Source organism: Anas platyrhynchos, chromosome 3 (genome assembly GCF_047663525.1).
Source record: "Anas platyrhynchos isolate ZD024472 breed Pekin duck chromosome 3, IASCAAS_PekinDuck_T2T, whole genome shotgun sequence".
Taxonomy (NCBI): domain Eukaryota; kingdom Metazoa; phylum Chordata; class Aves; order Anseriformes; family Anatidae; genus Anas; species Anas platyrhynchos.
Window position 1 is genome coordinate 104,824,173 of NC_092589.1, and position 26,186 is coordinate 104,850,358.

At 40.0% G+C, this 26,186-nt stretch overlaps 1 protein-coding gene across 4 annotated transcripts in view; it reads left to right on the top strand.

The window, feature by feature from the left end:
• ASAP2 (ArfGAP with SH3 domain, ankyrin repeat and PH domain 2) overlaps window positions 1-26,186 on the top strand; it is an 84,987-nt gene that overhangs the window by 10,598 nt on the left and 48,203 nt on the right. For all 4 annotated transcript variants that reach the window (XM_072036423.1, XM_072036422.1, XM_027455208.3 and 1 more), the window contains exons 2-5: window positions 10,824-10,896; window positions 13,580-13,725; window positions 23,043-23,117; window positions 24,149-24,198. In XM_072036423.1, coding sequence (XP_071892524.1) covers window positions 10,824-10,896; window positions 13,580-13,725; window positions 23,043-23,117; window positions 24,149-24,198 — 344 coding nt within the window. The remainder of the gene's footprint in view (window positions 1-10,823; window positions 10,897-13,579; window positions 13,726-23,042; window positions 23,118-24,148; window positions 24,199-26,186) is intronic.

The window sequence follows — 26,186 nt, forward strand, 5'->3', positions numbered from 1 at the left end:
TCCCACACTTGGCTTCATGCAGGCTAGACACTAGCAGCGCTGAAGAGGGGAGCGCTCAAGCAGCAATGAATTAATAACTCCTTTGTGAGCTGCGTTTCTTTTGCTTTCATTTATTCTTTTGCTTAGTTTGTGCTTTCCTGTTACTTAACTGCTCTGCTTGGCGGGCTTCTCGTGTAAGGATTTTTGCTCTGTGCTGGTGTCAGCCGCCTCCTCCCCAAGCCTTGTGGGTTTGGTGGTGGTGTGAGGTCGCGGAGTTTCAGGCACTTGTCTCGTGAGTTTCAGGCACCAGCCCAGTAGCTGTTTCCCATTTCTTTTAGGAACGCAACAGAAGTGCTCACAGGCACAGCCCTGCCTCTCTGCTCTAAATTACTGCGATTTTACATGCAGAAGTTGAGCTGGGTTTTGTCCTAGGCTCCAGCACAGCCTGCTACCTATCTTCCCAGTGGTCAGTGTGGGAGGGAAGCTCCTAATCACTGCATTTCAGAGAGATTTGTGTGTACTTGAACTCCCTGATTATTTTGGCAGATGTCACCCTGTAGGGAAAGCTTTTATTTTTACATCAAATATGGTATAAATAGGTATTTTATGTCTATTGTGGATGCACTAATAACTGTGTGGCTTAAGATTCGCACGCCCTTAGTGACAGGGGTGCCCATGCTGTTAATTGTAGCTGTATATAAAGCTGCTGAGACTCCAGCAGAACTTCAGGTTGTTGTTTACGAGGCTGTAATAGTGTCCTGAGAGCTCTTTCCTTGGGCACCTGAAACAAATGGATGCGTTCGTCCATTTAAAAACAAATTCCCTAAATGCAAATTAATAGGCTATTATTTTAGGGATTTTTGCAACAGGAACTCAAGCTCTTTCCAGATAGCTACAGCATGACGGCATCACCACAATGAAATGAATGCACTTTCTTTTTCCATTTAGCCCAAAGAGGAAGACATTGATGTTCCCAAATGTTTGATTGCCATAACTGGGCTAATCTTTTATTTGCATTAGCCGCTGGTAATTGTGCTGTCACGCAGTTCCTGTTCCACTGCAAAAAAAAATGTATTAACGCTGAGAAACCACGCAGAGATTTTCAAAGGCGATATATACACTGTGTTATGGGGGGGAGGGCTGCAAATCCCAGGCTGAAGTCCAGACCCTGCTAGAGAACACAAATAATTTCGTAATGTTTCAGGAGAAAATTAGTTTTATCATTGGACACAGCTTTCATGTCAGAACTGGCAAGTGCAACTGTACAAAATGCATTAAAATGTAAAAGGAAGCAACTCATCAGTAAAGAAAACAAAACAGTGGTAATTAATATGCTGCCAGTATCCTAATTTTAACAGCTTGTGCAGTGTTTCCTAGGGAGATCTGGTACTGTCGAGGTGATTTGTCTTTGTCTCCTGAATCCCCTCTAGTTATCTGCCATTCCTTGTAGGAATATTGTATCCTAAAAGTTGCAGGAGTGTCGTAAATTGGACAAAGTTTGTGTGCCTTATATTCCCTTTCACCTCCTATATATATATATGTCACATATATACAAGCCAAAGATGTTTGTAATGCAGATCTTGATTTATTTAGGCCTTCCAGTACCTACAGGGGGCCTACAGGAGAGCTGGGGAGGGACTCCGAGTCAGGGAGTGCAGTGATAGGACCAGGGGATGATGGCTTTAAACTAAAAGAGGGTAGGTTTAGATGAGATATAAGGAAAAATTACTCAGAGGGTGGTGAGGCGCTGGCACAGGTTGCCCAGAGAAGCTGTGGATGCCCCATCCCTGGAGGTGCACAAGGCCAGGCTGGATGGGGCTTTGGGCAACCTGGGCTGGTGGGAGGTGTCCCTGCCCATGGCAGGGGGGTGGAATTCAATGGCTTCGAGGTCCCTTCCAACTCAAACCGTTCTGTAGTTCTCTTACTGTTGAAAGTCTGCTGAGATAGATAGAGGTTTGAATGTGCTGCATTGCTGTAGGCTCTTTTCTTTGTGAATTTCCAGCCCTGAGAATTACTTGATAAATAAATTTTAGAGTCAAAGAAGCGCTGGATGGGGAGGGATGGGTCACTTCACTGCATCCAGTTTATCTGTGCACACACACCACAGAGGTTTCATTTTTAAGGTGGATTAAGTGCATCATACATAGGGAAATCTTACTACTTAGTTTTTGATTGTTTTGTAGGGATTGCAGCTGGGATCTCTGCCTGGTTTAAACAGAGAGATTGAAAGACGACTGAAACTAATTCAGGCCACTGATAAGGGAACTCTGAGCACCTGGAAATTGTTTCATTTGATGATTATGCCCATCTACAACTCAGAATTCTCTATTGAAAGAGCTCATCATGTGCTGTATGAAAGGGCATTGCGTTCTGCAGAGATTAATTCTTGTTGGTTCTGATGCTGTATGAAAGGATTTAATCCTAGGGGAAAGAGCACTGAATTGAGAAATCTGCAAAGGGAACGATACAGAGCACGGATCAGCCTCTCCCAGCAGCTGGGCTCTGAACTGTGAAGGGCTTTGGGGGCTGCAGACAGAAATGTGAACACAGAGCTGGGGCAGTGTTTTACCTCTGGTATAGGAGTGCTGAAGTTTACTGGGCTGTTCAACGCAGGAACTTTGTCTTCAGAAGCATGAACCTTGGAAAAATGTTACTTTATTTTATATAATGATGCATCTTAGTGGAAGCATGCAGTATTAAATACGTGGGTATGGGGTGTCAGCAATGGGCTAGTGCATCTTGAATATTAAACAAGAAATAAAGAAATGACTTTTATTTCCACATCCTTTCTTTCATTGTAAAGAATAAGTGCATCAGGTCTCCCTTTGCTTATGAGATCTCTGAAATCTGCTCGCCTTGGCTTTGAAAGCAGATCGCTGCAATTTGGGTGGTAAGATTGTTAAAAGAGAAGGTAAATAGGGATTACATTTCTCACTACAACATAAAGCAGGGGGTGGATGTGTTCTGGAGAAACAGTTGGTGTAAGTAAGATGTCTCCATTCTTTTTGCTTAGGCAGGAGGTAGAGTCTGAACCTCTCATTTGAGATTGCTGTTCATTGATACAAGCAGTTTTGTAGAGAAATCAGGTTTTTGGGGATCACCTACTTGACTTTGTGCAATGATTTTATTTTTTCCTAAAACACAACATTGTGATCAGGTGTGTTGGTGTATAGCAGTGTCAAATTTTGACACTCTGTAACAGAATTGCCTTTTTCTTACAAGTATTAATTTCCCAGAGCAACGGTGTTACCTTCTTCCACCATGCTGGATGCACAGAAGTTCAGAGCCTGAATGTTTTCTGCCAGATAGCCCAGAGCTGGTTCCAACAGATGGCCTCTGCATTGGGCCCACCAGAACCACAAACCCAGGTGCTGTGGAAATCGTGTGTTGGTGGCAAGGGGCTTCTCAGGGCCAGTTCTGCAGCAAACCCCATCCCTTTTAATGCCTCACAGTCCCTGAAGGGAACAAAGGGAGCGGAGAGCAGTTTGGAGGGGTGACAGAATTTAGGACCCTTTTTACCACCTTTCATAAAAGAAAAGCGGATTGCAGCAGTGCAGAGTTAATTTCTCATTTTTAAAAAAAAACAAAAAACAAAAAACAAAACCACCACCACCAACAAACTGGGATAAAATAGTTGTGGGGCTCTGATCTTTTGAGTCAGAGAGGAGGAACTAGAGCAATACCAGATTACCTGCAAAGATGGGCCAGAAATGTCACAAGATTGCGCTTGCTGGTGTGGCGTGAGTGTTCAACCCCGCTGCTGTTACTGCAGAGATAAGAGCAGTCCTGAAGCCCACGAACTGGCTCTGTTCTTCCTGCACCCTTTTCCTGCACTCTGGGAAAGCCATTCCTATTGGGATTCAGCATTCACAGCAGCCTCTGGCATTATTATTTATCCTGAAATAGGGGAACGCGTTACACACAGAATGATTTATGGCTGTGGAGTAGCCTGATGCTTCACTGCAAATTACCAGAACTGAGGGTGAAGTTAAATTTTGCTTTAAAGATACAATGTTTGAATGTTTGTACTGGATCTAAAATGAATACGTTACACTTTATTTGTATCTTTGTTAGTTAAATGTATGATATGGGAAAAAAACACAAAGATTAATTAAAGAAAAAAATTATCTTGAGACTGTACAAATTCAGGTCCAAATAACCCGAAATGTGAAATAGTTAATTTTAGCCTTTCTAAAATGAAGCTTCTGTGGGTGAGAAGAAAGGAATGTAGCAGAGACTTCCCACTGTTTGAAGTTTAAGAAGAAAAAAAAAAAAAGAGCAGAGATGAAGGCCTCCTTCTTCCCCTTCCTCTCTCACGACTTCCCACCGCACATGGCCGGCCAGGCACGCGAGCACTGGGACTGTGCTGCAAGAAGGCACAGGGTTGGCTTTTCTTGCCCATGTGTGGAGACTGAAAGCTTGGTTTCCTCTTTTCCTCTTGCAGTGTTTGCTGCTCGGGCACCTCTCAGGCTTTTCTTTTTATACTGGTCGCTGGAATCGAGGAGATTGCCCTGGGGAGGCATGGATGCGTGCCTCCCTTTGGTTGCTGCCCCAAATATGCGTTGCTGGCCACTCCTGAGATAGGATGCCAAGTTAAATGGACTGCTGATCTGCCTCAGTGTGGTTAGTTCTCTGTTCCTCTACAGAAAAGTAATGTTTTTCTGAGCCAAATTTGTGTAAAGCACTGCTGTCAGGGCACTTAGGTAAGAAAAAGACCCAGACTTCGGTAAATTTGGCAGAAAAGATGTTTGAACTCTTCTTCTAACTTCCAATTCTTCTTCCTAGCTTTGAAGTGGCCATCTAACCAGTAGAGCCCATGGGCTTGCAGTTTATGCTACTACTGCCATTGATTTCCCCATATCCCTTGGTTCTGTAAAAGGTGCCAAATTCTTCTTTAGGATGTGTAATTACTCAGTTTGTGCCCCCAGTTAAATAGGGTAAAAATAGAGCAGTTTTTCCCCGCACTCAAAAAGAGCAAACAATACATTCATTTTTTTTGTAGTCAGCCTGAAATTTATTAAATATATTTTCAGTTTGAACCACCCTCCCTTCCAGAAGAACCCTGCCTATTGCACAGAGCCACTTAGACAATGCAGATTTTTGGCCTGATGCGAGTTTTGAGGCTCTCTGGGGGAAGTAACAATGAAATGTTTGAGTGTTGTATTTCCCAATGGGCTGAAATCCTCCTAGGCAAGGTGAAATGGGCTCGAACAGATTTGTTACTGCTTTTATTTTAATTTATTGGGACAGATAGTGACTTACAAACTAGGGTGCCGAGCAGCGTTTCGGGATGTTTTACAAACTGAGGACTGCTTTCTCCCTAGGAAGATGGGTTTGGTTCTAACGAGCTGGCACGTTTCTTTATTCCAACAGAAAGCTTTGAAGCTGCTAAAATGGAAATTGGCCCTTGGCAAGTGAAACTGGACTTGGTTCCTACCCGGGGAACAAAGCTTTGCTGCTGAGCAGTCAGTGCTACTTGAGTCCTTCTCTTTCTACCCTAGTTCACAGTAGGATTTTAAAAGCTGTGCTTGTTTCTCTTTAGCTTGAAGGGAAAAAAAAAAAGCTTCTGCAGTCATAATGTATGGGCTTCAAAAGTTCATCTGCTTCGTTTTGTCATTTTGAAGTCTTCCGTCTGTGGCGCTCCAGATACCTGAAGCTTGTGTTACTGAATCCTTTGGGAAATCGCGGCAGCAACGTGGCCAAAGTGTGTTTGTGCTGGGTGCCAGCGTGTTAATGGAACTAGCTAGGGGAAAAAAAAATACAATTAAAAAAACAAAACTAAACTTTTAGTGTGATTGTTGTCTGTGAGCACGTGTGGTGGTGGCTCAGAGGGATAAACTAATTGAAGATAGAGCAGGAAAAATGAGAAACTCCAACTGAAGCAAACACGTTACCTGATGTTTTTCACTGTGTAGTCACTGTAGATTGTAAGGTCAAGGACTTCTTACACTAAATCACATTTCTGTGCCATTTGAAGGGATTAGCTATGCATTTTGAAGGAAAATGCTGATACCAAGCTCATAATTAATTTCCTCGTGTTCATTTATTTTAATCTGATACTGCCCTTTATTTAGAAACCTTGAAATTCATGTCAAGAGAACAGGATCCACCCTAGTTGATCGGAGCATATTTCTTCGGGGCTGCTCAGCAGCTGGGCTCTCAAACAAACCTTGTCTGTGATCTCGAGATGCTACAGCAACACCACCTAGATCCTGCTATAAAAAGAAGTGTACCTGAGGATGACGAGCGAGACGAGCATCATAAGTCACATAAAAATAAATGAACAGAAGACCCAAACACTGTGCTCAGAAAAATATTGTGCTGGTAAGGGCGCGGTGGAGAAGGTTGCTTGGAGTTGGTTGCAGTTTGTGCCACACACCAGCAGTTCTGCAGTAAGGTGTCTTCTTTTCTAATGTACCCTGTCTATGTCATTCATTCTCCTTTTTTTTCCATAAATCAAAGTTGTGCTTGCTATTTTTAACGAGAGGGAAGTCTGAGCGCTCATCAGGAGAAGCCGAGTGGGAGCATGAAAATAATTTATCGGGCCTCTTTGAATATATTGTGCTGGAATAAACAGATGCCAAAATAAACAGTCTTGCAACAAAAAGGGTTTTTTTTTCCTGAGTCGAAACTGGAAACGTTAAATGAGAGGAGAAAATGATCCCACCACATGAATTACATGGTTACTTTTCTTCTGGTTCAGAGGTTTACCAGGCATTGTAAAGGGGTAAGAGAAATGCTGGGACGTGCCCCATCAGAAGCCATCTTAAATTTCACTGCTCTGACTCTGTAGGGAAGTGCACAAAGCGAGTGAATGAGGGGAGGGGAGGTTTTGGCACACGTGTGTGCATTGCTGTGGGGTGTGCGGGTTTATGGAAGGGAAATACTGCCTTCACAATTGAAAATACAATGAGGCTGAAGCTCTATTTAACCTGATTTTTGTGATAAGATTTGGACAAAGGAAAGGATGAGCGAATTTGAATAGCGGTGCTAAAGACAAAGAGCTCACATTTTAAAATTTTAGGCTGCGAGGACTGCTTTGAATCCCTGGTGGTGAATAGGGACAACGTCCTTCATCTAAACAAAAAGCAAGGTACAGTTCCCTCCCCAATTTTGGGGCACTATAAGCATGTCTAAAATGCAGTATTAGAGATAGGAGGTGTTGCAGTACTTCATCCACCTGTCTGTAGGCAGTCAGAGCCCCTCCTAAATGCTGTACTCTTAAAAGCTTTAACAGAGGAGGGGGAGGACTAGAAGAAACCTTGTACAGTGCAAGTCTGGCTCCTTACCACTGTGGAACCATCATAAAATCCTTTATAAATTTAGTCAGGTCCCTCTTAAAATGGCTTGGTATTTTTTACCCTTTTTTCCCCGTCAGAAGGTTTTCCAGGATTGGATTTGTTTCTCTCAATTTCCAGGTGCGGTTCCTTCACATACAGCTTTCACTTTAGCTCTTCTTACACTGAAGGGAGTTTTCAGCGTGTTTCTGGGTGTTTATCCCTTTTTCTTCTTTGTTACCACCACTAAGGATTTTAGGTAGGACCCTTTCAAGGCTGCAGGGACCAGGCTACAGTCACAGGGTGGCTGAAGAAGCACCAGGTAGGGGCACTCAGGACCACATTACCCTACAATATCCTCTAGGTAATAGCCCAACACCCCTGGGTGACTGGGGGTCCTTTCAGGAAGGCAGCCTGCCTGCTCCCCCTACATCTTGTGCTTTTTTTACCTATAATCCCCATCATGCAGGGGATATGTGCTGCTTCCCTTTGGCTAGGGGCTTAGTCTGGCTGACTTGAAGTTTTCTATCGCTTATTCCCACTAAGCTAGTTACAAAACCAGGAGAAGTTCAAGAAAAACTTGATTCCACTGTCTTTGTTTATCAGATTCAGAAATGCACTGGTTTGGAAAGATGTGTAAGCTGCCTAGACCAGCATTTTGGACCTCTGCTTTTTGCATTTTAAAGAGTATGTAGCACTGAGTGACCGGTTTGTTTCCTTGTCTTTGGGGGAAGAAGGTGACCTCTTACGTCTTCGTGTTTTATTTTTTCATGGCTATGGCACTTTGGCACGGAACGGAATTGATGTTTGTGACAATTTGTTCATTTTGTTAATTACAATATTCCTTTAGCTTTCATACAGAGCACTGCATGTCACAAATTACTTCTTTTTTTTTTTTCTTTTTTGGCTGGGAGAGGGAAATGGTAACAGGTTGAGTGCACATCGCCCTGATACAAGGACAGGATGCCTTGCTGCTGGGAGTACTTTCTGTGATTTTCATGGCTTTGGGTGGGATCAGCTGCCTGGACAGAAGCTGGGCAGAGTCAGCCTCTCTTCCTAAGGTGGTATTTAGCCTTTGAGCTGCAGCCATATCACTTCCCAGGGTGTTTCAGCATCATTCTGCAAACTCGGTGTCCACTATCAACATCAAAGCGTGGTCCCACTTCCCAGACAAGCTAAACTGCCAGAACCTGATTTATCCTGGTAATTGTGTGCGTTGAGATAAAAGACGTGCTGAGACTCATGTGCGTAATGCTAAGGGATGGGGGGAAGCAGCTGCTAGAGATAAGAGCTTGCTACACTCGTGCAGCCATTTAATTCTTGTTCAGGAAAGTCGTTGGAGATTTTCTCCAGCAGATGAGGAAGAAAAGCAGCCCAGGTGTGTTGGTCCAGCTCCTTGCTCCTGTTTTTCCTTCATCTTTTCAGTTGAGTGGTGATGTGTAAAGGCACTGCCCGGTAGCTGGAGTTGGAAAACTGATCCAGCTGAAAAATAACTTATTTTCTTTGTGTCCTTTAAGCAGGGATCAGTTCTCTGCTCCATTTCTCCATGTGGCCTTACAAACCCTGGCACAGCTGAAAGGGCAGGAAAGGGGAGAAAGAAGGACCAAACAAGCCCGTCCTGCCCATCCAGAAGATGTGCCCCCAAGTATGGCCTTAGGGTCCGCTTGCTCTGCTGCCCTCAGTCTTTCTGAGGGGTTTTCTTTCTGGCACATTCTGGGTTTGTAGGGGTGAAGCAGCCTCCTGACATCCCCAGATTGTAGGATTGCCATCACCAGCGTGCTGTGGTGTTCGCTGTCTGGTCTGCTGCGTAACCGCGTAACCCCAGCGGAAGCAGGACTGGGTTGGGAGGTTTTGGCAAACCAAAATGATGACTTTGGTCGAGGCAGAATTGATTTATTTTTTCCCTTACTGAGTGTGTGCTTTCTGACTGGGGCATTCGTGGCCCAGAAGGTTTTATGAGTCTTTAGGTCTGTCCGGAGCCCTCACCACAGTTTGTGTGTGGTTCCAAATCCATCCCATGCATTTATCCTTCTTAATTTGGAGAAACACCATCTTCTCCTTTTTCTTTTGCCCAGAACTAAGGTGCAGGGGTTAAATAATTTATCCGCTGCACACCCCAATCTGAGACTTAGCTGGGAACTTAATCTATAACTTTTAAGACTCTGGCCATCGTCCTCTTTGGGCTGTTAGTTGTGAGGCTTGTAGGGGACACTGCTTTCTTTTTGTCTCCAAGGGACAACCTGCTGAAGTAGGTGAGTGAAGCCCTATGTCACTTTGATGGACTTTCTTAGGGATTTTTCTCCCCTCTTCCTCTGAACTTCAGAATTGCAGGTGATGGTGGCTCTGCTAAGAAGTTTCAGGTGCAAACGGTGAAGGTAAAACTCGTAATGGACATAGCAGTACTGTGACACTGAGGGTAATGGGAAGGCAACACCTAGACCTGTGGGTGTCCACCGAATGCTCCAAAGGCATTGCCCAGGTCTGAACGGCTGCATTTTAAGAAAGCTACCTTAAATTTGAAGGAGAATCTTTCTTTTTACACTCTGTACATTAAAATACTTGGCTGGGTTCCTGGGGACTGGCTTTTCTGCATCATTTGTCTTAGACAAATGATTAACAGTACACCAACAGCGGGTCGTGTTTGTTGCTGCTGTGATTCACCGAAACCCTTTGAATGAAAGCTGCAGCGGGTTTGGTGCTTCTTGTTGGCTGCTTTAGCACGTATCATGCTAAACAGCTCTTGGCATAACGCGATCTGTTGTGTTCAGCATTGTTCTTCAGTCAGGTCTAAAGGCATCATCTCTGCAATTCATATGTAAATTTCCTTGCAGCTTCACGGTTTTGTGTTTTCTTTCATTCTTTTTTTCCAAAATTTCACTTGCATAACCATAATTCTGCCTCTTTGTTCCAGAACAATTGTATATTTTGGGTCTGCCCATATTTCACTACAGTAAGCAAAATGGTCGCTTGCTTCCACTTCTTTGTGTCTAACGGGATTTAAACTTGAATTTTATGTTGTGTTGGTAAAGCCTTGTGTAGTAACAAAATGTGTGAAAGACCAAGTTGTATTTTTGAGAGAGAGGCAATTTGTTTTGCTCAGCACAGCAGTCACAGAGTTCGCATGGTCGGGAGTGCAATTAATTAACTAAATTATTCAGGAAAACTGAAATTAAATTCCATTTTTAATATTCTGCCTGGAGAAGTGATACTGCTTGTTTCTTCAGCATCATATGTCAAAACATACGATGGGCTGAAACTATTTCGAGTAAGCCTCTTTAATAATTGAACAGAAGATACTGTATAAATACTTCCATTTTGAAATATTAATAAACCCAGGTGGCGCTGGGTATAAGTGAATCTGGTCACCAGTAAAAGAGGGAAAATGTGTCTTTGTGGACAAGGGGACAGAACAGGTTGGTGGATAGGAGTGGGAGCAGCTTGCAAGTAAGTTAATAATTACAGAAATTAAATTAACATAATGGTGTTGTAAGTACAGAAGATTTCTAGGGCATGGGTTTACCAGAGGCCAGCCCAGTATTTCACATTCAAATTTCTCTTTTATTTCAGGCTCTGGATGTTGACCGAACTGTTCTCTATAAAATGAAGAAATCTGTCAAAGCCATAAACTTATCTGGTCTGGGTAAGTAGATAACAATTCCTTGTAGTCTATATTTCACCTGTATTGGTCAAACTGGAAGATCATCTCAGTCAGTCATCTCCCTGAATCAGAAAGAGTTATATGGGGAACTGAGAAAATAAAAAATTATATTTGAAATAGCAATCTTGAACTGGCTAAATAATAGTGAGATCAGTAAGGGTGAAATTCTGTGAGACAGCCAAACCTGCCATATCTTAACTGCTCCCAAATGGGAGCTCCTTCCCCCTGATGAGGGCTACCTGTTCCTCCTGCCACCCCTGCTGCACAACAGATCCCTTGGTGCTTGCATCAAGTTGCACGTGCAGTGAAATCAACTTAACTGGGGTTAGAGGAGCACCTGAAATGGCAAGGTGTATGATCCACGGCCACTGAGGGGTGAAATACCCCTTTTTGGTAGCAGTAACAAGCTACATTGGCTCTGCTGTTCCTAATGGCTTCCGTTTATGTGTGTTGAGAATTTCATGGCAAGAGACAGCTGATGAGCTGCAGCGTTGTTGTCCTAATATACAAAGTCAGACACAAAATAAAACCACCAAGAACTATTGCTGTGTACGCTGTTTAGATGTGCCCCAGTCTCATGGCGTTTATCTTTTTTGAAAAAAAATAAATGAAGCTTTTGTTTTTGTGGGCCATCAGCAACAAGAAACAGCATTTTGTTGGGTTTTATTCTCCCTTTGCAGTCCCTAGCAATTAGAGCTGACAAAACCTATATTATATGCAAAATAGCTGTGCCCAGCAGTCTTGGAGAGCCACCAATGTCTGACAGATCTCGTGGGCGGGTTGGTGTGCAGATACAAGGTTATAACAAGAACGTCAACTCCGGCATAATTCTTATCAGCTAATTGAAAGGAAATTCCTTCTTGCCTGAACTAATGAAGCCAGTTTTTGGCTCGTGGAGGGTCCAGTTTAAGCTGGAGCCATCTGTCTGGATGGAGCTGTGTCATGGAACATATTTATTTGACACTCTACTCTGTTGTTTTGTTTCTTTTGGGGGGACACTTTTTGGGTGCCTGACTATGCCTGCTAATCAGTGTACTTGTTAGAGTATTGCAGAAAACTACTGCATTTTTGCATATAAATCAGCACCTCGATAGTTTTTAAGATCATGTTGCCCAATCTTGACAATTAAAGTTGGAAGGCGTTTCTCTTCCAGCAACAGAAATATTGCTAACCCAGCCACTCGCCAGCACTTGAGGTACCTTTTGACAAAAAAAATGTGGCCCTGCACTCATAAGAGCACAGTTTTTGTTTTGCTGTTTGTTTTTAGTGTAGGTTCAATAGTATTAAGTGCACCTGTTCTTTTTCTAAGTGTATGAGTTTAGAAACCATTTAGAGGGTAGAGGTTTGGATGGGGATCCCAGTTTGTGCATAATTTAGTTTCTTATTTAAAAAAAGCCCTCAAAGCCTCAAACTTGGCTCAGTTTGTTTGTTCGTTTGTTTGTTTGTTTGTTTATTTATTTATTTGATAGATTCCAAACCTGTTGGTAGGAAAACTTTTAAAGCCTATCTGGAAGATACCAGACTGCAAGGAGAGTATTTTGGGGCAGGTGCTGTGGATAAAATAAAAAAAAAAAGACCGTTACCTGTTCTTCAGGTGCACTTTTGGAGTACCAGCTCCAATACTGTATTTCCACAATACAATAGGTTTCTGAGAGTCTGAACAGGCTCACAGGATCTCTGTGGGATCAGACAGGTGGCTTAGGAAGCTGGAGCCTGCTAGGTTTATTTAGCAGGTTGTGTAACGAATTCATAGAAATTTGGAGAAAGGACATTGCAACACGAATCCTTTGGATATTAAAATGCTGACATATACAAATGGGCCTGAAATTAAACTGGATCATTGCTTGTTTGAACTAAAATTAATCTTCTCTAAATAGTCTTCATGGTTTCTGCTGGTTTCATGTAATGGCCATGAAGGATCCTTTGTTCTTATTCATGCATAATTTGTTTTCCAGGGTGCTTTTTTTTTTTCAACTTCTTTTGAAGCACTAGAATTTTGCCAGAGCTAGAATAAGAAGTAGGCAACGTTAAATTTCTCAGGTGCCAACTTGAAGAAAGCTTTTCCCACGTGTTTGAGCTTAACTTGTTCACTAAGTTTGGGTTCCAAATTCTTTTTTATTCCCCAGGCCATGTTGTCAGGCTTTTTTTTTTTAATGTCTGTCCACAGTGACCTTGTATGCTAGAAACAGATATGACTGAGACCCCTCAGATTTCCCTTGGATTTGTATTAGGGGAACCTGCTTTGGCCTAGATTTCATAATAACTCCCTTGGCTGAATAACCTCACAACCCACAAAGTGGGTGCTGGATGAATTGCGTTGGTGCAGCCTGTCTTCAGAGCCTATCCTCTCCGTTAGGCTTCTGCTTCTGGGGCAGAGCTTGTGGTTTTGTTGTCTCAGGAGGGAACCTGGTGGTCATGAACTGTTCTGAGAACTCAATCAGCACATGGTGAATGCAAACTGCTGGGATTTGCTTCAGATTACCACTGTATCGCCTGCTCTTGCAGGGATTCAGGACTCTGGCAATACACCTGATCCCCTCTGATTCTTTGTTCAGCACACAGCACTTAAATGAACTTCTGAAAAGTTTTTTGTTTTTTAATTTAGTTGTACTTTTTGTAACCCATTATCCTCTTACTGTATGTTCCTGTTTTGCTCTTTTTGAAGCTCACGTGGAAAATGAAGAACAGTACACACAAGCACTGGAGAAATTTGGAGGCAACTGTGTTTGCAGGGATGACCCAGATTTGGGAACAGCATTTTTAAAATTTTCTGTGTTTACAAAGGAATTAACTGCACTCTTCAAAAATTTGGTAAGTATTTTGCTTGCAGAATAATGTTGCCTTTGTAACGGCATTACAGCTCCTGTATTTCTGAATTCTAGCAGCTCTTCAAGTTGACAGTGATTTGTGTTTTAGTAACCACCATTTTTATAAATAAATAAATACTACATTAAAAAAAAATAATCTTGGCTTAGGGAAACATCCCATGTCTTAGCCTTTCTCCTTTCAAATCTCAAAAACAAACAACAACAAAAAACCTCTTCCAACAATTCTCACGTCTAAATGCTTCCCACAACAAAGCAGTTATAACGTATTACGAAGTGCACATACGAAACTGCTTTAAAAATGTGAAACCAGTAAAATCCAACTGGGTTTACTCTGCTTTGACATTGCTTTTTCTTTACTTTTTCACACTATTATAAAGGGATGTTTTAGTGTCCCTGGAAGAGAGAGTCTCTTGCTTCTCAGAGAAGAGGGTCAGGGAGAAGAAATGTAATGCTCTAATGACCATAGTGTCCACTGGGGACCCGTCCTGTAACTGAAGCCAGTAAGACTTAAAAGACTTAAAAGTTTTACTGGCTTACTGAGCAAAATGGGATGGAGCCAAATGGAAGAAACGGAATTTTAATTATGAATGGATAATTTTCAGCCTCAATTTCACGTTAATCAGAGGGCACAAGCAGAGCAGATTGTGATTCTCCATGCTACTAGCTAGAGCTATGTCTGAACAAGTCCTGAACTGCATAGAGCCACAGAACTCTTAAAGTTGGAAGTAAATTAGGAGCCAGGAAAGGGAGATGATCCAGATTGATACAAACATTTCAAAGCCTGTTTGTCTGCTGAATCAATGGGATGCAGACAGATGAGATGCTTTTGTGAATCTAGACCAAATGTCTAGTTCACAGCCAGCTGGTCATAATCAGTTCTTTGGGGAATGTTTCCAGCTGATGTGATTTAGGGCAGTCCCATTTGTTCCCTGATGCTGTCCTCTTTTTACTCAATCATAATATTGAGGAGAGAGGGACTGCCCCCCAAATGCGTTTATCTGTAGTGAAATGTATTTCACGTTGGTTGTATTGATTTGAATATCTCTGGATGTACAAATAGATTCTGAGATTATCTGTCATAAAAGGATCCTTATCGAGTGCGAGTCAGTCATTTATCCTGAGTAGTCTCTTGCACAGCAGTAGGCTGCTCATAGGGAGGGGAAATAGAGTGGGTTTTCTGATTAATACCTTCTGTTGACTAAAAAGCCCCTCTCTATTATATTAATTGCAATGTGGTGACTTCATTAGACAAATGAATCTGTGAAATGTGATGTTTGTGTGGTTTTAAAAAAGCAATCTACTAAAAGCTGCATCCCCTCCCCAGAAAAAAAACTTTAATGTATTGTATTTTAAGAAGACTTTCAAAAGCCAAAAAGTGTTGAAGTTTTACCAAAAAAAATCTTAAGTATTTGTCCTCCCCAAAACAGTAATTATAGTCTTTGCCAAAAATTTATGACAAGAATAACTTTTCTTCCACAAACATCAAAGCAAAATAAAAATAGAATATATGTCTATAGGAAGTGGGATGCAGCTTATTAAGTTTGTCTTATCCAAGACATAACTTTTTGTTTGTCTTCTCCATAGGATCTTCCTGAATCTTTTTTTCCTATGTTCTGCTTTAATACTAAAGACCATGTATTTTTGCTGCAGTTTATATATATAAGAAAAGAATAAGTTGTGAGGTAGCAGCTAAATCTTCAGTTTTTCCTCAATTTATGGCTCTGATTTTCTCTGTTTTTGAAGTATACAATAGTTTTCCATACACATGATGTCATTTTTGTTTTTCTTAACACTTCCATAACGTTGGCATCTTCTCTCTTAAAAAGATATGTCTGGTGAAGGTTAGGTTTCTGTAAGGTTCTGTTCTTCTCTGATGTGCTTCGTATTGTCAAGATTTGGAGTTTTTGTTTTCTCCTGGAAACAGAAACTGAAAGGGAAAACTGAAGAAATAGATGAATGTAATGGACCTTGAATTTAGTGTCTTTTTTTTTCTTTAGGAATAATTCCATCTGAAAAGAAAATATATATGTGTGTATCTGTGTGTGTGTGTGTATGTATATATAAAGCCAGGAGACAGAACTTTAATCATTGCTCCAAAATACCATACTTATAAACAAGAATTACAAAATTAGGAAAGAATTCTAAAACAAAATTATTGGTTTCTATAACTTTGCCTATTAGAAATTAATACCACTGGAATAAGTTGTTTGTAACTCTGCTTGCTTCCAATATCTGTTCAAAGTTGACTGATGTAGGTCTAATTTTCCAAGAGATTACAAGGGTATTGACTAGCATAAAAAGTCCCAGCTAGTAGTTGGAAATAATTTGGATTTTTTTTTTATAATTACAGCCATATGTGAAACAAGCCCCATGCTTTCTCACAGTGTTGAGAAGTATCCAACTCTGAGTGCCTGAAGCATGTTGGCAGTACAAACACCCCTCTTCTCCAGTCTTTCCTTGTAGCACCCAACACATTTTGGTTGTAGTTTCATCGGAAACGTAGCTTGTGATATATAACCTGCTGCTGTTTAAGAAACAAAAATAACAGAGTATGAAAGGTATTGTTTTAAATAGACCTGTCCCTGAAGTTTCGTAGGACACTGAATTTTCACAGAAGACCAGCTGAAACGAGTGGGGAATGTGCAGGGAAGTGAGAGGACGTGTTCAGACTGGAACAGATGCCAAAGCTGTTAACGCTGGCAAAGCTTAAGGGCTACTGTCAAGTTTTGCTTTGTCATGTATTTTGATTTTATTTCTGGAAGCTGATGTGTTCTGTCAGCTCTTGGTCTGGGTGGCATTTAGAGCTGGAGCTCTGACGTGCTTCTGCAGAAAGATGTTCTTTTAAACTTGTCATCAGTAAGGTAAAGGAAAGATCAAGTTGTTCTACTTTAACAGATTTTTTTTAGGTCTTCTTTTCTCTAGTATTTTTAAAGGTTTCTCAAAAGACTTTGATGTTTTCTGGGACTTATCACAGCATTAATGTTTTAAAATATTTCATTAAAATCTGAAAAGTTTCTTTTTTTCTTGCAATCAAATTATTCAGCTATGAACTATTTAAATTAAAGTTTGGGTCTTGGAAATGTTTGGGGTTTTTATGTGTGTTTTGCTGTACTTCTTTTTTGAAGAACTCTGGTTCTTCAAATTTGAAATGATTTATAGAACTTCAGGAGAAGAAATAAATTGATGTTTATTGCATATCAGGCCCCTGTAACTGCTCACTTTAACCTAACACCTTGCTTTGATCTGTTTATGATAAACTCTGCAATTTTTTTCTCTAGACATAGCTCCAATACCAAGCTATATGTGGTCTTTGAACTTCCTTTGGATGAGATCAATTAAAAAGTCTTTTTTGGTAGTGAAATATAAGTAAAGGAGGCATTTTTACAGCTAGCACAGTATTTTTTGTGGCGCATACAGTATTGCTTCTTGGACATTTTTCTTACTGATGGTAACCTTGGTGCTAATTTTTGACAGAATGGTTGCTCTGACAGTTCCCAGGTAGGTTAGATTTGTATGGCACTTGCTTATAGTGTGAATTACTCTGTCTTCTACGAAATTTAGCGCCAAGTGATAAAGATGTTAGTCTTTATTATGAGAAATACTACACAGCATAAATATTTTTTTTCCTTTAATCCTGTTCTTAGACTGCTCAGCCAGGAGGAAATAAAATCTGTAATTTCGTGTTGACTTTGTCAGCACTCCCTGAAGAGAGATTTGATTTGTGAAAATGAAGTGGCTATTTAACAAATGCCATTTTGTGTGTTTGTTGTTGTTCTACATATTCCTGTCCATTCTTTTTCATTTAAATTTAAAGCTAATGAAAGATGCTGAATTGAGAAGACTGGAATTTGCTGTCTCAACTGTGTAGCTGGAAGGAAGAGATTCCATGTGAGAAGTTTTTCTATTAATAATTCTTGGATTTTTAGCCAGGAAAAATGGAAAACATTGATAGACTTTTTTATTTTATTTTATTTTTTGACCATATGCTCCTATTTTACTTCTTTTTTTTTTTTTAACTGTAAGAAGAAAGGAGATTTGCTTAAATGCAAAAGGTAACCGATAAAAACTGAAGGAAATATCTTTTCTGTACTGCATAATGAACTTACAGAATTTTACGCCCTGATTTTTTTCTCTGGCATAATAGGTCAGCCCAAGGTTTTAAAAATATATTTGGTGTCTGATCCTTCACAAAAGTATTTTGTGTTGTCTTAGTTAAGTACATAAAACAAGCTATAGATGCATATATATGAGTTTTTGGGGTATCGTGTGAAGATTGATGATTGAAGATTGATGATTAAAGAGCAGCACAAAGGAATTCCAGCCAGTAAGTCAGCTTCATCAGTGGCCCAACTTATATGCCCGTATGGAAATGCATATAGTATGGGGAATATCGTCGTTGGGCAGTGGGATCAAGTTGCCCACTCAACAGGTTTGCATGACACCAAGCTGTGTGGTGTGGTCAACACAGGAGCAAAGAGATGGCATCCAGAGGGACCGGGACAGGCCTGAGAGGTGGGCCTGTGCACACCTCATGAGGTTCAACAAGGCCAAGTGCAAGGTCCTACAGCTGGGTTGGGGCAGTCACAAGCCCAAATCCAGGCTGGGCAGAGAAAGGATTGAGAGCAGCTCTGAGGAGAAGGACCTGGGGGTGCTGGTTGATGAGAAGCTCAACACGAGCCAGAAATGTGCGAATTAGGTGGTCTTTAAGGTCCCTTCCAACCCAAACTATTCAGATATCTGTGATTTAGGATGTGTTGCTTTTGTTTTTCACTGTTGCTCTTTAGGAAAGGTTGGCTTCATAGTGAGAGGGGTGAAAAAAAAATGAAGAGTGCTGTTTGATTTACAGACGTCTTTCTAAAAAGAAGAATTTACAGCGTAGTATTCTAAATCATGGAGGGTGTGCCAAGAAAAATATGGACATGTGAGGACTGATCTCCATTTTTCAGTCTTTTTAAATATTATCTTTAGGAGCTACTGAAGACAGAATTATCTAAAGGTCTACAAAGATTGAAATAACCAGAAAGTAATGTAAAATTTAATGTAGGTCTTGAAAGGAGATGTTAAAGCTTGCTCTTGCAGTGAGATATGAAAGTACAGTCACCGCAACAGGCCTTTTTGTCGTAGGTGCTAGGAAAAGCAAGGAGTAATAATTCCTCCTTACATGGCATGGGTTCAGCTCCGTCTGGATCCTTATCTGTATTTCTTTGCCAAAAAGATATTGATCCAACTGGAAGAAACTCAGAGGACAGTAACAAAAAACTGATCAGGGCTCGAAGAGGTTGATTTATGAAGGAAGCATAGAAGAGTTGTAGTGTATGGTTTGGCTCAAAGATAGCTGCGTGCTTGCAGAAGGGGAACTTAATAAATTGCATGTAAATGGGATCTCGCTGTGAAAAATATTAGATGAAGTGGCCCGTAGAAAGGAGCGGAAGATGTTTTAACCTAGGTTAGAAAGTGTGCAGTTGGGAATTCTCCGCTGCCAAGGAAGGCAGGCTGGAATAACCTCAAGGCTTTTCTTCCTTTTCTACGCTTTATGCCTTTAAGAGTATATGAAAAAATACGGATTTCCTGTCTTTTTATGTTTGCATTTCCTAATGGAGAAGGTCCCAGTGTGTAGCTTGTGTATTATGGGTGGCTTTGCAAGTGCTGTGTGGCAGCAGCATCTGCAGCAGCACCATGCGTGGGAGCGTGGCATGGTATTAAGCTCAAAGTTTGTGCTGCAAAAATTTGAAAATTTTTATGTTACATGATTTTCTGAAGTCTTGTGGTTAGATGCTGAAAGCTCAAAGTTCAGACAAACAAACTTCATCTCTTCTCTAGTGTCTGTTTGGGTTTTCAGTCCTTCCCTGCTTGCGTTGATGGCCCTGTCCCCCTAAAGCACACATCGCTGGGAAAACCATTGGGAAGTATTCGGTGCAATGGTACTTGCCAAAGTAAAGAAGTAAAGTAAAGAAAGAAAGTAAAGAAAAAGAAAAGAAAACAAAACAAAACAGTTACTTTCCTATCAACAGGCAATCCTACCATCACTTCAAAACACCCAAGGTGGTGGTTGAGAAGCCCATACTGACTACGAGGGAGGCATCTAGAATTTAATGAGGTGATGGGAGTCGTATCAGATGTCCTGCAAGCATCTGAATTTTAGTTTGATTGAAAATGTCCGAAGATCCACTCTGTGTTAACTTTCCTTTTTTTTTTTTTCCTTCTGGTTTGGATTTAGAAAACAACACAACCTACTGAAGGACTGCAGGCGCTCGTATCCAGAGCTGTGCTGAAAAAGCCTCATTAAAATAAATAGGAGTGCTGGCAAAGGAACAACTCCGGTGTTTGGCCATAGGTTCTTAAACTACTTGAAAAACTTCTTTCCGCTTTGCAAACGTTGGCCTGTCTGTTGCCTCTGCCATCACTTCTGGCAGCTGCGGCTTTGTTTATTTTTACATTCTCCCTCCTGCCATTTCTCCTCCTCCTCCTCTGAGCTTTCTCCAAGTTATGAAGTTTTAATTTATTATCCCGTCTCTGTCATCTTAGCTCGCTGGAAACCGTCAGAGGAAAACGGTGAGTCTGCCAAAGCGGCAGTGTTGGAAGTGGAAACCAGGTCAACTATTTCTTTCTTCTCTCTCTTGAGAGAGAAAACAACACGTGGAACCTGCAGTGTTCCTCTGACACAGGATGGCTTTAATTTCTCTGAAGCTTTCCTGCACCTTCTTGCATGTCTCTTTTAAAAAACATTTTGAAACATAAATAATCAATAGAAGCAGCTGTATACATTTAGCTCTCTGTGTCCACACAGAGAAGGAGCTGCAGCGTATTAGTGCTTCCCCGTGTGCCAAAAATGAGTGTATATTTTTCTATAGTTCAGCTTAAGCTTCTCAGGAAAGAGGGAGAAATCGTTCTTCTGTATCCTGCTTGCTGATTTATAAATACCAACAAGTGTGATTCATCTAACTAGGCTAATAATGACAAGGTCATGCGTTATGTATGTTCACATTTGGTGCAAGGAAAACAGGAGCACAGGGAATAAATACACTGGACTGATAACAACATAAAGGTAGTAGCCCAAAGGAGTTCACCTGAATGGGCAAACACTCTCCATATTTTATAAAAGAATGGTTTTTTGCTCCCAGTCTTTTTTTAGAGTTGCTTTTGGAGCATTGTATCTGGGAGCATGCATTCATGCCCCGTGAACTAAATCTCTAGGAAACATCCAGAGCTGTTAGGAAGGCTGGTCTTTGAATGTCTCCCCTAATAGTTGAGGGTCTGCTCTTTTTCTGGTTTAAGGAAAAAACTCTTGTCCTGAAACTGCTGCTGAGAAATGCCTTACTCTTGGTTTCTGCCTGATTATGTGCATTTGAAGAATAATTAAATGGAGGCTGTGAAGGCATTGAGCTTTAGGTTAGACCTTTTGGCTACATCATAGCGATAAAGTAGAATAACACTGTAGAAAATCTTGCACGGGATGAGAACATAAATGAAACCTCTTTCTGCTTCTCCTCTTGGATAGCTGTTCTGGATGTCTGTGTCCATAGGGGCGTGTGTTTCATCTGTCTTCTTATAGACGTTTTTGTGTTTTACCTGAATTTTGGGTGATTTAACTGCTTCACTTATCTCTTCTATCCGTAACATAAAATGTTATTAACTTTGGACATGATTATATTGTTCTTGTTATGATTATGATGCTATGTGGATGTTGTAGAGCTGTTGAGAACTTCTGAAGGGCATGGTTTCCAGCCCTGCCAGCTAAGCATGTGTAGATGTTGCTCATTCAGTTTTTATAGGAATTATTTTAAAAACAAACACAAAGTTTGAATTTAACTTGATTGTAAAAGGCTGGGGTTGAGTCCCACAGCTCTTTCTGGGAGAAGTAGGGTGGAGGAGGGGAAATGGGATTTATTGTAGTGACTTAGTAAACCAGCTTTTCTTCATTTCTTCATTCTTCTCTATTCTTTTAAGCTTTAAAATTTATGTATGTTCTTTTTCTCTTTGGTTGCTGGCTGACATTTCAAGCAAATACAGTAAAACAGTATTTTTTGAAGAGAAAGGGTGGGGATTTGCATGTTTGTATGTTTTCAATAGCTGTTGAGCATCATTGGGCATGAGGACCACTGGCTCTCATGCTTAGGGGTTTGTTCTAGTGAGGACACCAAATAACTGTAGGCCGATAAATATCCTTTGTATTTTCCATTTTGGTGAGGCTGAAGTGTCACAATTGGCAGTATTTTTTTCTTGGTGTTTCCATTAAGTGTTGTTCCTTCTCCTGCTGGGTTATGCTAAATGGAACTTTTGATATTCTTTCTTGAAAAAGTCACATTAAAATATATATATATATAAACCCACCCCAAGGCAACTTTCGCCACACTGCTGTAAAAGTTAATCAGATTTTCTTTCCATAATGTGATTCTAAAATACTCTATTACTCTTCAGTGCAGTCTGGTCAGGTTGTTACAATTTAAACCCCATGCCTAGCTATTACGACCCAGACCTTGAACGTTGTCCTTGAATCATAAAGGATTGGAAATGAAGTGTTTCTTTTCCTGGTGTATGCTACTCATTGTATTATTCATGCTGTTTTTCTTCAGTCTTTGCCCTTATCAAAATATTATGGTACAGATACTTTATCTAGAACTATGACTTTCTTTTTTCTTCTCTTTAATCCAAGATGAAAAAATAAAATCTTAATTTACTTGCTTGCTCTTGAATTACTTGCTAACACAAAACCTCATAAAATCCTTAAACAAAAGCATATGCTGATAGGTCAATTGTAAACACATTACCTTTTAAGAACACAGGCAAAATATTTAAATAGTGGTATTTTAAAGGCCAGAGTCCTTCATCTTAACTTCTGTCAGAATAAGATACCATGTTATGTGAGAGTAGCAAATATATGTTATGGAATGGGCCTGAAGAGACTGCAAAATAAACAAGATTGATCTAAAACATTCTCATGAACTAAGACATAAATGCAGAAAAATGGTGTCATTGTTCTGATATGATTTAAACGGTGAAATCAGGCAGTGTTAAAAATAGTGGGCTTATTTTGCAGTCACTGTTGGATGAGGTACTTGCATCAGCAGCAGGTTTCCTGCTGGCTTGGGTTACAGTGTTTGCAGAGAAAGTTTAATTAACTGGTGTTGCCTCTATGTTTGATTACTGCTTGTACTGATAAGTGTCTTCATAAAGTATCATTTAGAAAAGAATACATCAGATTTTTTTTTTACTGAAATTTTTTGAAATGTGTGAACTAAGGCAACACACATTCTGCATTAAAATATATTAAATATTTTGCTGTACTTTTCTTGTATACAGATTCAGAATATGAACAACATAATCACTTTTCCGTTGGACAGCTTGCTGAAGGGAGATCTGAAAGGAGTAAAAGGGGTATGTTTATATTATTTATGTGTGAAATTATCATTCACATAATAAATACATTTAGCTAATATATTAATTTTATTTGATTTTAATCTTTTTAGTTTAATAAACAAGAGGATACATTTTTATTATTGAGTCATCCCTTCCATCTGTGGTTTCACATACAGCATGCTGTTGTGAATACATATACAAAACATTTGGAGGCTTTAAAAGCAGTTCTGAGAAGATAAGCAGAGAAGGAGGTGTAAGAACTGTAAATTTACAGATGCTTACTTAGTTGAAGGGGGATAGTGCTTTAAAGGATTTTCATTAATATATTTCCTTATCATTCTAAACAAACCTGGAACTTTACAGGTTTGGAAGAAATGCACATTATGCTGAATGAGCATGGCATTTTTCTTAACAAAGGCTAAACCTACTTGTGCCCTGAGGGTATTTCCTATTTGAAATAATAATAACTTAGAGCTCAGATGATGATATGTTTATAATAACTTTCAAAGCCTATAGCCAACAAACTTCTTTGGCTTACGCTTCATTTACTACTGAGCAAACAGGAAGCAACTGGCAGCTATTGTTCTAAGACACTGAAGGAAGAACGAAAATGTACACAGACTAAAAATGGCCTCTGTAAGCTACTGGAGAATGAAAAGATTATTTATTAAGATATGCTTACGACCTCTGTGTTAGTTACCACATTTTGCTCCTCTTGTTCTTCTATTTTTCTGTCTCAAAAGAAGTGCACTTCATACAGTGTAGCTTCATGCCCCTGCTTTGAGAAAATAATCAAATGCTGCTTTAATTAATTCCATAATTGTTGAAAGATCTAGCTCACATTAACTCCTAGAGATGCTTTTAAAAATCTGAATGTATTAATCCTATGTGCAGGATTACTTTTACACAGTCCTGAGGTGAGCTGTGCAGGAACAAGCAAAATTCCTTGTTCTAGTAGGCATTGCAAAAGGCAAAGATTCATAGTTAGATCTACAGTATTTTTCATGTAAATAAGTAACTGCATTATTATTTCTCTTTGTTTTTGACAGGACCTGAAAAAACCCTTTGATAAAGCTTGGAAGGACTATGAAACAAAAGTGTATGTATCTTTTAAACTTCATATAAAATGAAAGTATATGAAATGGAATTCCTATGAAATCTAGGAAAAGGTCGTTATTTAGTATTAAGGTCCCAGAAAGAAGTCCTAGCTGGGAAGATTTATTTTTTTTTTTTAAAAAAGGAGCTGTAGTGCATAAGCACAACCATTTCGAATTCTGTAATACACAACTTACCTCACGAGATACATATAGAATATATATCTATCTATATATATCTATCTATATATAGATAGATATAGATATATATTATTTTGTTTAACGCCATGGCAGTTAATGACAGTTAACATCTCTGTTAAACCTGTTTGCTTAATGAATTTCCAAGTAATCAGCATAATCTCCCACTACATATTATTCCACTTCAGTTGGGGAAGTTTTATTTTGATTGGGAAAGATATTTTTTTTAATAGTGTCCTTATTAGTACCCTGAATCTACTACATGTGAAAGTCCACTTCCTTTTCTGTCGTCCTCTACTTTTGTAGAACACTAAAAAGGAGAAATTATCACAGAATCACAGAATTTCTAGGTTGGAAGAGACCTCAAGATCATCGAGTCCAACCTCTGACCTAATGCTAACAGTCCGCACTAAACCATATCCCTAATATGGTTTATCCACCCTGTGTTTTCATCTTTTAAGTACCAAAAGTATAACAATGTAATTGTACTTCTTGATGTCATTTTAAGGATTTGTTGTTATTTTTCTCCTCCTCTTTGTGAACTTATTCACTGTAGTTAGCAAGTTTCTTTAGTCAGAAGAGCACAGAAGAAATATCCATGTGTTTTCAAAAGTCTTTAAAAAAATAAAAAGTCAAGAATACGTAAACCATACATAATGTTTCTGGCTCTAGCAGGTCTTATGGGACTTGTGTCCAGTGCTGAGGTCTATAGGAAGGCCTTAGTGCCTGCTGAGCCTTTGGCACTTACCAACAAAGTCATGAGGATAGTGTGGGACTAAGTTTGTTTACTGGTATGGCTCCAAAACACTATGTGATTCCAGATCAGTCCAGTACCAGGAACCTTACTGTACCACATGTATTTAGTGACGTTTATTTAAAGATATGAATGTTTTCTGCGTTTCCTGACAAGGTTGGATGCTCTCAGCAGGTGTACTGCACACTAGAAGTGGATGAATGCCTATACAACTCTCATCGACTGTGTCTCATGCTGTGTGTCTAGCCTAAGTTACTCTAAGCCACTTGTTGAAGGTGCAGTATGCACAGTTTAAAAACAGCCATAGTTTATAAACAGCCATAGCATCAGGTTTAAGACAATTTTATATCCAGAATTTTATATCCAACTAAATGAATCAAATAATTCAACAAAGCTTGACACCCAAGACCAAACAAAATTAATTTGATACCTCATAAATCTTTGAATGGCTTCGTGTCCTTTCTCAGGAGTAGTTACAGTTGCTGGGTTGGCCAAGTCAATTGTGTCAGCACAGCTGGTAGTCTCTGAAGTAGAATTTCATAGTGGGTTTTATTCCATGCTCCAATATTACCTGGGCTGTGACTATCCATTGAGCGTTGTCAGTTCTCCAGACAGCATCTTTGATCTTCTGAGGTCATCCGCTCCACATGTATCAGACCATTTCTGATGATGCAGGTCCAGAAGATTCCCACAGATCCCTGGCTGCCTAGGTTGGCTGAGAATCTAGCACCATTTTTTTTTTCTTTTTGCATTCACCCAAAAAGTAATGATTCTCTGGTGCCTACGGAGCTGGCCCCTCTGAAGTCATGTGCAGACATCCTTCAGAAGTGGTTCCTGGAGGGTGTTTATTCACGAAAGCAACAAGTTGAGCAAGTTAGATAAATTTCATTATTCCTTTTGTGAATAACAATTAAAAAAGGTATAATTACTGCTTTCCAGGCTTGATTTTTGAGGAGGACCATAGTGGTGTTACGTTTTTGAAACTGCCTAGCTATAGCTGGGTTTTTGTAACAAGATATTCTGAAAAGTTCAGGTAAACCT